General features: G+C 38.1%; 1 protein-coding gene across 6 annotated transcripts in view; it reads left to right on the top strand.

Annotated features, from left to right (window-relative positions):
• The window catches only part of LOC139759539 (SID1 transmembrane family member 1-like), a 66091-nt gene that overhangs the window by 16121 nt on the left and 34318 nt on the right, over window positions 1-15652 (top strand). For all 6 annotated transcript variants that reach the window (XM_071681765.1, XM_071681767.1, XM_071681769.1 and 3 more), the window contains 3 exons: window positions 5685-5808; window positions 8300-8426; window positions 14339-14462. In XM_071681765.1, coding sequence (XP_071537866.1) covers window positions 5685-5808; window positions 8300-8426; window positions 14339-14462 — 375 coding nt within the window. The remainder of the gene's footprint in view (window positions 1-5684; window positions 5809-8299; window positions 8427-14338; window positions 14463-15652) is intronic.

Below are 15652 nucleotides of genomic sequence, written 5' to 3'. Positions count from 1 at the left end.
ATCTGGGAGTGGATCTGGCAGCGGATGGAACCATGGAAGCGGAAGTGGATCATAGGGTGGGGGAGGGGGCGAAAATCCTGGGAGCCTTGAAGAATGTGTGGAAGTTGAGAACATTATCTTGAAAAGCAAAAATGGGTATGTTTGAAGGAATAGTGGTTCCAACAATGTTGTATGGTTGCAAGGCATGGGCTATGGATAGAGTTGTGTGCAGGGTGGATGTGCTGGAAATGAGATGTTTGAGGACAATGTGTGGTGTGAGGTGGTTTGATCGAGTAAGTAACGTAAGGGTAAGAGAGATGTGTGGAAATAAAAAGAGCGGGGTTGAGAGAGCAGAAGAGGCTGTTTTGAAATGGTTTGGGCACATGGAGAGAATGAGTGAGGAAAGATTGACCAAGAGGATATATGTGTCGGAGGTGGAGGGAACGAGAAGTGGGAGACCAAATTGGAGTTGGAAAGATGGAGTGAAAAAGATTTTGAGTGATCGGAGCCTGAACATGCAGGAGGGTGAAAGGAGGGCAAGGAATAGAGTGAATTGGATCGATGTGGTATACCGGGGTTGACGTGCTGTCAGTGGATTGAATCAGGGCATGTGAAGCGTCTGGGGTAAACCATGGAAAGCTGTGTAGGTATGTATATTTGCGTGTGTGGACATGTATGTATATACATGTGTATGGGGGTGGGTTGGGCCATTTCTTTCGTCTGTTTCCTTGCGCTACCTCGCAAACGCGGGAGACAGTGACAAAGCAAAAAAAAAAAAAAAAGTGTATATATATGATTGTGTGTATATATGTAGGGGAAAGAAAAAATTGAAATGAAAGAAACTGATCTTTACTTGATAGTAGATGATGATCGAGTAAGATTGCCTTGGGGAGCCCACAAGCCATGGTTTAAGTAAAACCCCTAATGTGAGCATGAATGACTCTACTAGGCCAATGAACTACCAAGTATACTGTGACGATGAACTTTCCTGTAAGCTAAGGAAAGGCCTCGGCTATTCTAACATTTAATATCTTATTCTGAAAACAGTGGCATGCATCCTAATACACTTGCTGATGATAACTTAAACACTGTAATTCACAAATGTAAGGGAAATTTAGTTAATGCACTTAAGCACTTCAAAAAAGCAAAACATTGTAATTCCTGCCACTCTACATAATCCTGATTAGAGGCTTTTCTCAGTCTCTGGTGTTAAAAGTTCACTTAAGTGAGCATCAACTGGTCACACATTTACTTCCAGTCAGGTTGGTCTATAATTGCACGAGGTTCCAGGTGTGTGGCAGTCCTCAGTAAGTGACGGCCTACATACCTGAAGTCAAGTCAGTCTCTACATGCACTATTCACATGCAGTATGATGCACCCAGTGTACATCCTTGTTACAACTCACTTTTTCCTTCCGCTCACTGCTGAGATTCTCCCTAGGCCCATACTGGTGCATGGCACAACCCCTGCTATTGTTTGACCCTTACCGGTGTCCTGTTGGAATTAAAGTTATCAGTGTCTCATATAGACACTTTATTGATTCGTTACCCTTACAGTTGGATGAGCCTTGCACACTTTATAGTGACATACTGTGTAACAGAGCGAGTTATGGCTTACCGGGATCCCTGGTAGATGTTAATGCTATACCCCCATGGGCTGGAGAAGTTTGTCTCCAAGGTGGTTGAATACTCCCTGACCCCCTTGTCTCTGTTGTGGATAATGTAGGGTGCCAAGGCAATTATTTCAGTTTCCTTGGGTAATTCATAGCTAGGACGCCATTTGGTAAACGTTTACCAAATGGCGTCCTAGCTACGTCTCTTCATTGTATATCAGCTGACTGTTATATTTCTCTCATGTCGACCCTGATGATGTGATTATTACATGAAAGTGCTTTTGTGAACTTATCGTATTTCATTTTCCCCATGGACTCATAGAAATATATTTGATCACGCACAAAATTGTGACCCTTTCCAACATATATATACATATACATTTCAACATATACCTGCATATACATACAAAGACATATACATATATACACACGTACATATTCATATTTGCTGCCTTTATCCATTCCTGTTGCCACCCCTCCACACATGAAATAGCATCCCCCCTCCCCTCCTGCAAGGTAGCGCCAGGAAAAGACAAAAAAGGCCACATTCGTTCACAGTCAGTCTCTAGCTATCATGTGTAATGCACCGAAACCACAACTCCCTCTCCACATCCAGGCCCCACAGACCTTTCCATGTTTTACCCCAGATGCTTCATATACCCTGGTTCAATCCATTGACAGCACGTCGACCCGAGTATACCACATCATTCCAGTTCACTCTATTCCTTGCACGCCTTTCACCCTTCTGTATGTTCAGGCCCTGATCGCTCAAAATTTTTTTCACTCCATCCTTCCACCTCCAATTTGGTCTCCAGCTTCCTATTCTTCCCCCCATCTCTGACACAAATATCCTCTTTGTCAATCTTTCCTCACTCATTCTCTCCATGTGTCCAAACCATTTCAATACACCCTTTTCTGCTCTCTCAATCACACTCTTTTTATTTCCACACATCTCTCTTACCCTTTCATTACTTAATCAAACCCCCTCACACCACATATTGTCCTCAAACATTTCATTTCCAAACACATCCACCCTTCTCTGCACAACCCTTTCTATAGCCCATGCCTCGCAACCATATAACGTTGAAACCACTATTACTTCAAACATATCCATCTTTGCTCTCTGAGATAATGTTTTTGCTTTCCACACATTCTTCAAAGCTCCCAGAACCTTTGCTTCCTCTCCACCCTGTGACTCGCTTCTGCTTCCATGGTTCCATTCACTGCTAAATCCACTTCCAGATATCTAAAACACTTTACTTCCTCCATTTTCTCCATTCAAACTTACATCCCAATTAACTTGTTCCTCGACCCCCCTGAACCTAATAACCATGCTCTTATTCACATTTACCCTCAACTTTTTCCTTTCACACACTTTTCCAAACTCAGTCGCCAACCTCTACAGTGTTACACACAAATTTGCCACTAGAGCTGAATCATCGGCAAACAACAACTGACTCGCTTCCCAGGCCCTCTCATCCCCAACAGACTGCATACTCACCCCTCTCTCTAAAACTCTCACATTTATCTCCCTAACCACACCATCCATAAACAAATTAAACAACCAGAGGGGCATTACACACCCCTGCCACAGACTGACACTCACTGGCAACCAATCACTCTCCTCTCTTCCTACTCGTACACATGCCTTACATCCTTGGTAGAAACTTTTCGCTGCTTCTGACAACTTACCTCCCACACCATATACTCTTAAGACCTTCCACAAAGCATATCTATCAACCCTATCATATGGGTTTCCTTTGATTAGGGCCTCAGTTGCCTCGGCTAAAAAAGAATGTTCAGACAGTCAAACAAATTTGTCATTTAGTTTGTGTTCAGTGAAGGATTTGTTCTGGCATACTAGATTCCATCTGCAGATCTTGAAGGAAAACATGAGTATTTATTCTGGAAATATAAGGACTTGATTGCCCATGACAATGATGATGAATATGTTCTGTATTTTGTATTAATAGGTTTCTTACAAATTGCTCTAACGTTTGGAAGTGTGGGAGGAGTAAGCAAATGTATAAGAATATTCAGACAAAAGAATACATAATTCAAACAGCAACAGACCATTGGGCAGACAAAAGAATACATAATTCAACCAGCAACAGACCATTGGGTCCTTTTGAAGCTGTTTTTAATAGTAAAATACTTCAGAAACTCAGTTTAGTGTGGTAATGATAGAAATGTATTCAGGTGTTTCAAAAGGAAAAACCTGAGAACATTTTTATAACTTAAGAGGCACACATGACATTATTAAAGTATTTAAGTCTATTCTTAAGTGTATCTCTGATACTGCTTTCAGCCACTCTGTTTCATAAATCATTCGATGTGTGAACAATGCTTTTTGAAGAAATAGTACTTGACCTTTTTTGAGGTAGGACATTTGCTCACAAATTTGTATCCATGACTATGAGTAATAGCTAGTAAGTCATGCCTCGAATAGCTGCTAAGATTATGAAATCAGTCGATACTTTTGAATCCCTTTATTAGATCGCCTTTCAACCTTTCTTTTCTAATATTAGATAATTTTGAGCACCTTAATTAGATCTCCATTTGACTTTGCTTTTCAAGTAAGGTGACCAAAACTGAACACCGTATTCTGATGGGTATGCACCAATGAATTATGAAGAGTATGATGCTTAAATGAAATGAGAAAAAGTTGCTGACACTGAGAAATGCACTATAGGCAAAAAAAGCAAGTGCAAGTTTGACACTGTATGTTTAAGGATGGTAAAATGTATTTTGATTCTTTAAAGAGAGCTTTGGGATAGAGTTGACAAAATGAAAAAAATTTATTTGTTATGTGTAAACATAAATTAGAATCAATGTACAAGGTTGTTACAGTAGTAAATGTTAAGTAAATCTGGATAAAGTACAAAGGATGAAAGGAGAAACCAGGTTACACCTTGTCAGCAAATTAAGGAATGAACATATGTTGGCAGGACAGGAGAAGCATGTCATGGAGAATGATCCAAGTTAATAGACAAAAGTGGAGAAGTGCAGATATTGGCTTATTAGAAGGATTTGAACAAGTCTTCTGTTCAAAAGAAAATTCATTAGAATCTAGGTAATTCTTAATTTTGTTAAAACAAATGAGTTAGGAAATCAGCTCTTTACTCACCACCCAAATGTGAATTTAGAAATTAATATGGAATATACAAATGTAGATGCTTTTCATCATGATATTAAGGAAACAATGAAAGATTAAGTAATGAACAAATCTGTTTGATTCTCAATGCTTCAGTAGTTTTATGAACATCACTATTTGATGTTTTTAATTTGATTTAATGAGTTTCTTTTCTAGCATTTTATGAATCTGTACTAAGTTCAATACATGCAGTTCAAACTATATAATAATCTAGAGGATGGGCAGATGTTTTTGTGGATATCTTTCTTTTATTGTGACTGGGAGCAGAGCAACAAAATATGTGTTTCTGTTCTAGATTGAATTTAGAAAAAATATGTTGGAAATAGCTGTAGCAAGTGATATTTCAAATGCTTTAGTAATCTGTTTTTCCAGTTGTTTTTTCTGTTTTCAAAACAGAGAGGAAAATTGCTTTGTATCCTAACTGTCTCTTTGAATAGATGGTCAAGACTATAGATACCTTGCATGGCAAAACTAGTTATTCTTATTGCCAATTTCTGTTATTTTCTAAAGATCTGATTGTAGTGTACCTTTAAGGTTTGGGGTTTTCCTGCAAAAGTCTGCATATCCAGTCAGTATGTGATCACATATTGCATAGGTTTGTACCTATCACACCTCTGATCTTATATATCTGTTTAAAATGCACTTAAGCCAAATTACATACATTTTTGATGTACTATTATTGAAGAAAGATATATTCTTTGTTGAGTCCATTATGATTCCAGATCTTCATTTTTCCATACGTTTTTCCCATTTCCAATGCAAGTATCTTTAAGTTCTTTGTTAGGAATTTAATTTTGTAGCATATGATTCCTCTTAATGTTATGGAAAATTATGCCCCATTGTTTATTTTTGAAAAATTGATTCTCTATAATTATACCAATTAACACCTTTAAGATTCATAACCATTGATTCTGATATCTTTTTTCATTTTTTCTTCAGAAATTTAAATTTTGATATCACTGATGATGAAAGGCAGCTTTTGGAAGAGTCCATGGAATCATTTGGGAGGGAATATCGTGTAGAAATGAGTACTGGTGCTATATTCTCTGGACCTAACAATTTTGTGAGTATTGTACTTGATAGATTATCCTAAGCCCTGTTCTTGTACTGGCCTTAATATACAATATATGTTGGCCTGTCATTATGAGCTAAAGCAAGGATCTGTGGTCCCGATGGCATCCATCCCATGTGTTGAAAGAGTGTACCTCTGAACGTGCCTCTGAACGTGCATCTGTACTTGCTCATCTGTTCCAATTCTGGCTAAAAACCAGAACTTTTCTTTCTTCTTGAAAACATGCATTAGTACCTATTTATCAACCAACCCCCTGGGAGTGGATGAACATCTGGGTTGGGTGTGGACTGACTGCTGCAACCAGGATTCGAATCAATGTGCTCGACCCTGGGCAGCACATGAATACATCATGGTCAGGAAAGCTAATCGTGACACCAGAGAAGTCCACTGCCAATTCCCACGTTATGGAGGTAGCGCCAGGAACAGACGAAGAAAAGTTACATCTGTTCACATCCATTCTCTAACTGTCATGTGTAATGTGCCAAAATTGCCTTTCCCTATCCACATCCAGGCCTCACAGACCTTTCCATAGTTTACCCTGGATGCTTCACATTCCCTGGCTCAGTCCATAGACAGCACATCAACCCCAGCAAACACATTGTTCCAGTTCACCATATCCTGTGCATGCCCTTCACCCTCCAGCATGTTCAGGCCCCGATCACTCAAAATCTTTTTCACTCCATCCTTCAATCTCCAGTTTGGATTCCCGATCCTCTTTGTTTCCTCCTTTTTTGATACATGTATCCTTTATGTGTGAGTTAGGTGTTGTCAGGTGTTATGCGAGACAAATAGAGAAAGCATTTCTTTGGACAGAATCCCAGCAGAATGCATTTGGGTGAGGCAGAAAGAAAAGACAGCCAATTCCCATGCTGGTGAGGTAGCACCAGGAGCAGAAGGAAAGAGGCTGCATTGATTTACATCTTTTCTATGGTTGTTATGTGCATTGCACTGAAACAACAGCCCCCTATCTACAGCCAGGCCTTTCCCAGACCCTTCTGTGGTTTCCCATGGCTACTTCACACACACTGGTTCAGTCCATTGACTGCTCATCGACCCTTGTTTTCCCCATCATTCCAATTCACTCTTTTTCTTGCAAGCCATTTACCCACCTGCACATTTAGGTCTTCATCAAAAAACGTTTTGCACTCCATCCTTTTATCTCTTAATTTGGTCTGCCTTTCTTCTTATCCCCTCCACTTTTCACACATATATCCCTTTCATGGTTCCCTCCTCAGTAATAATCTCCACATTGCCAAACCATTTGAGCATACTCTTTACAGATCTTTCAACCACACTCTCCTTATTAAACACCTGTCTCTTGCCTTTTCATTGCTTAATCGAACCACCTCATACCACTTAATGCTCTCAAACATTTAATTTCCAGCACATCCACCCCCTTCCACACAACCTCGTTTATGGCATATGGGGTTGGACTACCATGATACAGTAGGCTTCGAGGAAGTACATACCAGAATTTCACCTGTCTGTTGGAATTCCTTGATTTTAGGTGATTTTTTTATTTGAGTTATGCAACCAGTATGCCAGTGTCAGTTGGGTGAGAATAGACATTGATGCAACAGTCTCATTATGGTTTTAAGGGTGTTATTAAGCCTTTCATAGGTGTTTCATCAAATGTTCTCTGGTATTCCAAATGCGAGCAGTCAACGCATCCATCTCTTTTGTCTAAAACAGAGCTCAATCTCTCATAGAGATCTAAGAAGTTTGTTACTTATTAATTCCTTTCTCTGAAACTATGATTATCTTTTCATGTACTTTACAGACCACACTTATAAGGGAGACTGGTTTATAGTTCAACATATTTTCCTAATCTCCTTTTTTTTTTTCTTCTTTTTTAGATAGGTAAGAAGTTTGCCTATTTCTGTTTCCCTGGCATATACATAGTGTCTCTATGTTTGTGTCAGTCTGTCTGTACAAGGTAGAGAGGTAGATCATGGAGGAGATAAACAGATGTAGTGAGAGAACTCATTAAGCCTAAGGATGTTTCAGATAGAGATGCTGTAGAAATGATTGCAGATTGAATGGAGGAGGCAAGAATGGAAACATTGGCCTGAGTTGATGAGTCGGTTTACTGTGTAAAGTGGTGGAAGTCCATGTTTTACCTTTAACACATTGGGTATGGGTTGAGTGATGGGTTTATGTTGAGCATGTGTGAGTTATGGTCAAAGGCTGTATGTATCTGATCTTCCCCATTATACTGGAAATGGGGTAATGATATTTCATTACTACCAATACTGTAGTTTTTAGGGTTGAAGAACCTTTTATGATAATTCATTTTTATTTTTATTCTTTTTCATTATTAGTTAAACAAGTTTTGGAGTTTTGATATTTTATTTTCAGTCTTTCTTGCGTTAATTATAAGAAATTTTGAACTATATTCCATAGTAGCATTGATAAAGATATTCAAAGTACTGTAAACAAGTTTTTTTAGATTACATAATTACTACGATCATTTATCTTGCAGGACATATCTTGTAGGAGACCTGTGGATACAAGAGAGAACATTTTGAATATTGTAGAATCTACCGAAGGAAATGGAAATGAAGGAAACCAAGATGGAACAGAAGGCTCTGAAAGAGGCTTGCTAAGTGGTAGTGATAACATTTGTATAATGCTTCAACTTTTCTCAAATTAGTACTTTCAGTTTTTATCAAATCAACTTTGTGTGTAAGGAGAAAAAATAATTACTTGATAATGGAGAACAGCATGTTTCACTGTATCATATTTAGCATACATTGAGGATGTGTCTGAATGATGTTGGGAATGAAATAATAATACATAGATAGACAGGTATATGTTGTTATATAGGCAGAAGTTTGGGTATTTTGGCTCAGCAAAACAAGGTTGCAGGGTAAGGTATAGTGGTTTGGTAATATTTAGTGGGTAAAGTCCAGGGTAGTGAGATGGTACAAGTAAGGGAACAGATGGCAATTCTTTTAAAAAATAAGGTTTGGGTTAGTTTCAAAGGGTGCAAAGAAGTGAATTTAAGGTTAGATAGGGTTAGAATAAATGCAAGTAGATGTTGGTGACTATGATTGCCTGAGCACCAGGAAGCCATATAAGTGAAGAGGAAAGGATTACATTTTGGGAGGAACTGAGTGAATATTTTGGCTCTTTTGATCCAAGGGATTAAATCATAATGCATATGAATCAGGATAAAAAAGGTGGGAAAATAGTGTCTGAATCTGTAAAGGGGGAGGGTTGTGAGGTCCTTCATGCAAGTTAAAGTGAGGAAGGGCTAAACAAGTTTTATGCAGAAAAAGGAATGATGGTTAAGAAAGAATGGCTTAACCCCTTTGCTGTGCAGGTATTTTCAGCCTTGTGCATAGATATTGTAAATGAATAGATACTGTGGACCAAGTGTTCCAAACACAACACCAAAGCAGAGCTTTAGAGGAACTTTGGTTATTTTTCATATGTATTGCTCTAATGCCCATTGTAACAGATCCATTAGTTAATTGGAGCTAACTCTGGGGAGTTTCCATTTTCCCTATTTGAGACATTTTCCTAATGTGAAATTTAAATTATCTTCACCTCCTTGTCAAGCTTTATCCCCAGAGATGCTTGATGTTTGTTGTGTGCTTGTCCTTCTAAGGACTACTGAGACTTATGACTGCATTCTGAGTGGACTTCGTATGGTTGTTGCATTACTAAATTTCTCCTTCCCCACATGGTCTCCTTCCCCCAGAGAGGTAATCTGTTTTTCATAAGTGAATGACATTCCTCAAATGTTGGGTATATTGTTTGCACAGTTTCTTTAACTGCTGTTACATTCTAAAGACTAGGGCTAATCTTGTTAAGCTTACTTATATCTGACACAAGAAAAAGGCAGAAGGGAAAAGTTCCTTTCTTTATAAAGACCAGCAAGAAGTTAATTTGATTTTAGGAGTCCATCTATTAAACACTCTATTTTCAGGGGTCCATCTATTGAACACTTTCTGTTATCTTACAACCTCGTAAGTTTATGTATGCTGTTTGCATTAACCAGTCCTCAGTCAGTCTGTTCCATTCATTCAGTATTCTTATATTATAGAAGTATTTCTTTATCCCTATTTGCAAACTGCTTGCTTAATTTGAAATTTCATGTTATATCTTCTGGTTGCTCTAACCATACATCTCACAAAGAACTATCCTTTGTCCACCTCATCAATCTCTTTTAAAAATTTAAAGGTTGTGTCATGTCACCCCCTCAGTGTCTCTTCCAAGGTGGGTAAATTTAAGCCTACAGCTTTTCTTTATAGCTTCTTTTTTCTTTCATGCTATTTGCCATTTCCCACGCTAGCGAGGTAGCGTTAAGAACAGAGGACTGGACCTTTGAAGGAATATCCTTACCTGGCCCCCTTCTCTGTTCCACCTTTGAAAAAAAAAAAAAAGAAAAAAAAAGCTTATCTGTCTTAATTCTGGTACCATCTTGTTTCCTTCCTTTGGACCTTCTTTAAGAGCTCTTTTTGCTTCTTTAGTTGTGGTGACCAAACCTGAGAAGCTTATTCTAGTTTTATCCTTGAGTAGGATATGAATTGCTTGCTTAAGATTGCCTTATCCATATACTTGAAGCTGTTCTGATATTTGTCTGCAGACAGTTTGTTTCCTTAACTATTCTTATGATATGAGACTGTCAACAGTTTAGGTACAATGTGTTATCCCAATTCCTTCTCAAGTACAGAATCCTGAAACATATTTCCTGCTATGTAATAATCATATTGAGCCCTGTGTTTCATTGCTTTACATTTGCTCAGGTTAAATCTCGCCAACCACATTTTAGACTTTAAGATTGGAGTCTATTTAGGTGCCCTTGTAAGTTGATGAAGTCTCCTCACCTTTCACTTTCCCTCATGACCTTTGCATCATCTGCAAACTTCTTGTAAGAAGAATAACAGTGTTTAAAGTGAGATTGCTTCTTTTTTACATTTTCTGGTATTAGCAGATTCAGCAGAGAGTGTAAAGCAAAGTTACAAAGTCTTTGATATTTTTCAGAAAGTGGGTTTCTTCATAGATGAGGGGGAAATCCTGGGAAGCACCTGATCAGTAGCTCTCTTGGTTTGTGTTCTGTTGGTATCCCTGAACAGGTGCACTTTTCCTTCCTGCAGACAAGGCTTTACATTTTTAGGAAGTGACTGCTGCCTTGTTATCCAAGTTGGAAAGTTCACTTTTGTGAGAAATGGCTGTGATGTGGCCAAGGTGCATTTCAAAAGTGACTTTTTAGAGGAAATGGAATTTTATGGTAAGAGGGAGATGTCATGTGAGAGATCCACAAGAACTTTGTTTATCTCTTGAGTGGTGTTATGTCAAGTAATATTTGCATAGACCTGCAACTTTGAGAGTTTGTTTAAATCCACTAATGATATGAATAAGCAGGGTGCTTTTTGAAAGGGGCTACATTATGAAGAGGACTACAAAGAAGCAGGAATACTGGTTTGGATTCAAAGTCATTGGTATATCATCAAGAAAGAATTGATGGTTTCTTGTTTGTTCCTCTTTTGAAGCTTATTGGGGCTAAGTTGAGGGTTTCAGGTTATATTGCACAACAGAATAGCTGTGTTATGGTTAATGAACAGAGCTTAATGCCATTTTTTCAGCTCTTGGAGGAGATAGATCACATTCTTACTGTAGCAGCCCCAGATAAGATTTATTCAAGTATTTTCCTTATATGGAGTTTGTAGCATTTGAAATTGCAGTTGTTCATATTGAGGTCAGTTGCTGTATCATCCAAGATGACACTGGGAATAGCTGCTTTCAAGTAGATCTTGTCATCTGGAGTATACCCACACGAAGATTTTTTGCCATGGAGTGAACTTAATATTTGTACAGTTTTCTGCTAAAAACAGTAGGGATCAGTGCTATGACCTTAGACTGAGTTATTTGGTTTCAGATTTTTCTCTCTACTCTCATAAATGTTCTGGAGAAGGTAATTCTCAGCCTGACTGGTTTACATTACCTGCCTGGGCATTGGAAGGGTTAGTGATGTCTGTGTAGTGAGCCAGCACTTCAGCAATTGTCAAGTTACACTCCTCTGACCCAGGTAGCTGTCTTTTCTTTCTGTCTCACCCACACGTGGACTGCTAGCAATCTTTCCACAAATATACGTTCTCTTCTTGCCACTCATAATACTTTACAATGCTTAATTCACACAACTGATTTTTTATAACTTTAGATTTTTCCTGCTGTTAGCGCTAGTCTTGCCTTTTGACAGAATGGTGGGAGGAACAGATAGAAGTAGTAGCAGGAACATTAGACAGAAGTATTAAGTATTTTTTTTTCATGCATACTCACCATATCCTTCTTCACCAAGATATCATCAAGAACTGATAACAGAGCCTTATAGGGTAAAATCCTCACTTGGCTCCTTGCACTATTCTTTCCTTTGGAAAGTAATTCAAAAAGGGAGGATTTTCATCCTCTTACTCCCACCCCTCTTGGTTGTCTTTTACAACATGCAGGGAATACATGGGCAGTATTCTTTCTCCCATATTCCCAGGGATATGGGAGAGAGTAGAAGTAGTTAGTAGGAATATTAGTTGAGAACTTTAGATAAGAGTAGTAGTTTGGAACATAGGTAGATACATTAAGTAGCAGTAGTAGTCATCAGGAACATTAAGTAGGAGCCTCTGAAAACACTGCCCTAGAGTTACCCTCTGCCAGTAGCCCATTAGGGGTGAGGCACTAAAGGCTAAAAGGTAGCACTGGGGTTCACCAGTTTTGGAGATTCTTTTGCCATGGCCACTCCCTTGAGGAAGTTCCTGAAGGGAACAGGTATCAGAAATAGAGATGGATAGGTAGAGTCATTGTTATCCCAGAAGTTGGTAAAGTAATCTCGGTGCAAGTGACTTTCATTGCTTATTATAGTTTTGCCAGTTCCCAAGCAAGATTCTTTAAAGTCCTAGAGAATTGTCACTTTCTATGAGGGATACAGCATGAAAATTTTTGGTTTTGGAATCTTCATATATGCTTTTTCTCACATAAACTGAAAGACATACCAATCAATTTTGAAGTCTTTTTAAGCTTTTCTTTGCAATATCGAAGACTCATTTATTACTGCATAAGTATATTTAAATATTTCAGTGCCTTCCATGGCAAGAGTAAAGTCAGTAACACCATTCTTTATTAGGAGCATCCAAGGTATTTACCCTCTTTGGAGTAGATAATTGGCTTGTTATCTCCAAAGAAACATGTACCACTGTGCTAGAGTTGCCCTTTGCCTGTGGCCTGTTAAGGGTGAGGCATCAAAGGCTAAGAAGCAGCACTGGAGTTTACCAGTTATGGAGACTCTTTTGCCTTGGCCTTCACCCTAAGGAAGTTGTAGGAGGGAATGGATGAAGATTAATCAAAACCCAAAGTTCTTGACCAAACATGATACCGACAGTTTAGAAATAAGCTTAATTTGGTTTAGTCCTGGAAAAGACTCCGTAATGGAGTGTCATATATTATGACCACCCAAGATTTGAAGAATTTCTTGATCTCACACAAAATTACTTAAGAGAACACTCATTTGTTCATCCAGGTTCCTTTGAACCTTTTATCAGCAAGAAGCATTTCTGATTGGAATGAGAAAATTGGGCTCTTTTTACAGCCTCGACTGTCAGCTAGATCCCTCACTGTATGGAAAATATCATATATCTTGGATTTTTATTGGGAACCATTCCTTGATTGAGAATGGCTAGAGGGGTCTTTGTTTCGCATTTAACAAACACTAATGATCAGTGATGTTTCAGTCTGGATTTGGTTGACTTTGGCTTTAGGCATGCCACCCTCAGAAGAGGATGTTTCTGAACTGCGACCATATCAACATTAAGAGTAAGCCTTTGTTTAATTTCGTTCCGTATGTTTTCCTTTTAAGTCACCCCTTCATATGGCTTAGCACCTAGTTTCAAAAAGGACTTTGTCCATAGGTGTGAAATTTAGGTTTTGTTAGGCAAAGTAACTTGAGCTCTTATTTTGTTTCCTATCCTTCCCAATTCCCTTTAGAAAAAAAAAGATTTAGTTCCTTATATCAATAGGCCTGAGACACAGATGCCAGTGATTTATGAATGCATTGTGGTTGCTTGCTGCACTCTGCCACCTCCTAGGTCTGTGGGTAGGTTACTGTATGGTTGGTAAGTTCTTGTGAACAAGAATTTGTTGACCTCATAAATATTTGACGGTCAAAGGGGATGAATTCTCATGCGTACACATCACCTGTAGGGGATAAAATGGTATTAATCCACCACCACTCCACCCCTCTTAAGTAGATGCTCTCCAAGATATGTAATGGATGATGAGAATAGAACTAGCATGGAAAAAGATGCTTATAAGTCTTGTATGATACTAGATTTATCATCTTACATACTGGGAAATCATGCACAGGAAAGTTGGTTTTGAAATGTTAAATGGAAACAATACATTATTATTAATATGAGATTGTTAGAATTAGTTGCTGCATTTCACTGTACAGTATTTGCATATGATATTGATATATAGAAAGATCATTGTTAGTATAGTACTAAGCACTGTACCTTTGCTGTAACAGACAGTTATGATCAACAAATCACTGCTCTGCAACTTCCCCTCACTGAACGTCCAGCCATTGCTCCATCCACAACCTATGCACCAAATTCCTCTTTGATGAACTTCACAGCCACGTTTAATCCATAGTGAGTGAAATGTTTTCAGATTTTTCTTTGTAATCCATCATATGTGTGAAATGAGTCCCTCGTTTCTGTTCCATGCATGAAGCAACTTTTGACATGCTAAGTTTGGTGCTTTAAAGAGCAGACTGTTAAGGTTGCTATCATGACAAAAGGTTGTCCAAGGCCACGATATATACAACCATAGATATCATCATTTGCTAGCCATTGTGACCACATCTTGTATTCCAGTATATAAGATTTACAGTGTGTTTTCAGAGGTCTTCCTTTAAGTAACTATATTTGTGATATTGTAAATTATTTATCTGTACTTGTGAGAAGTGGAAATGGACTTGCATATTATCCTTGAGACATGGCTTTCTTCATCCAAGGATGAATATATCCACCTTCCTTTAACCACCCACCTTCCACCACTGCCTGGTAAGTTGATATTTCATTGTTGAATATTTTTGATATTGCTGGAAGTGTACAAGTCTGACATGGGCATTTTAGATGTATTGACATCTCTATCAGCATTAGGTATATATGTTTGTTCATGGGTGTCATTGATGTAGCTTTCTTGAGATACAGTGATATTGTATTGTTTTAAACATTTTCATTTTTACCGTTTTATTGTTTCATATGTTTTACAGATTGTTTTCCCAAAATTTAGACCATGTTTTTTCTTGTCATAGTCACACTTAGGGAAGGTAGTGCTATAAAGTGCACTGCACAGAATGGTATGATGTACATTTAATTTATGATTTTTAGAGTTCGTACAGTGTTATCATTTCTTTCAGGAGGGACAAATCATGGTTTTTGGATGAATTATGGTTACATAATATCACATTTTAGGAGTTTTGATTGTTTGTCACAGTTGATAATAACCCCTTCACTGTGGATGATAAAATGCCCATTTTCAGCATTGTGGATAAAAGATACAAAAATGAATTAAGGATATTGATTCTTTCTTTTATTTTTTAGTATGGGAGTAAATAGGTCACTTCTCCCATATTACAAAAATGTGGAGTTCTTTTAAATATTCATGTTTAATGCCACTTTTAGGAATCACAGGTAGCATGACATCTGCCATGTAGTGTTACCAGACATATGAAAATACTGTTGCAGTTTTCTTATTCCTATATAGTATAATGTTAGCTTTTTTCTGTGTTTATGCCTGTGAATATTACTTCACATGAATATTATCCCTGGGGATA

This window comes from Panulirus ornatus, chromosome 33, assembly GCF_036320965.1.
Source record: "Panulirus ornatus isolate Po-2019 chromosome 33, ASM3632096v1, whole genome shotgun sequence".
Taxonomy (NCBI): domain Eukaryota; kingdom Metazoa; phylum Arthropoda; class Malacostraca; order Decapoda; family Palinuridae; genus Panulirus; species Panulirus ornatus.
Note: the sequence above shows the minus strand (reverse complement) of the source record. Positions and strands in the feature narration are given on the sequence as shown.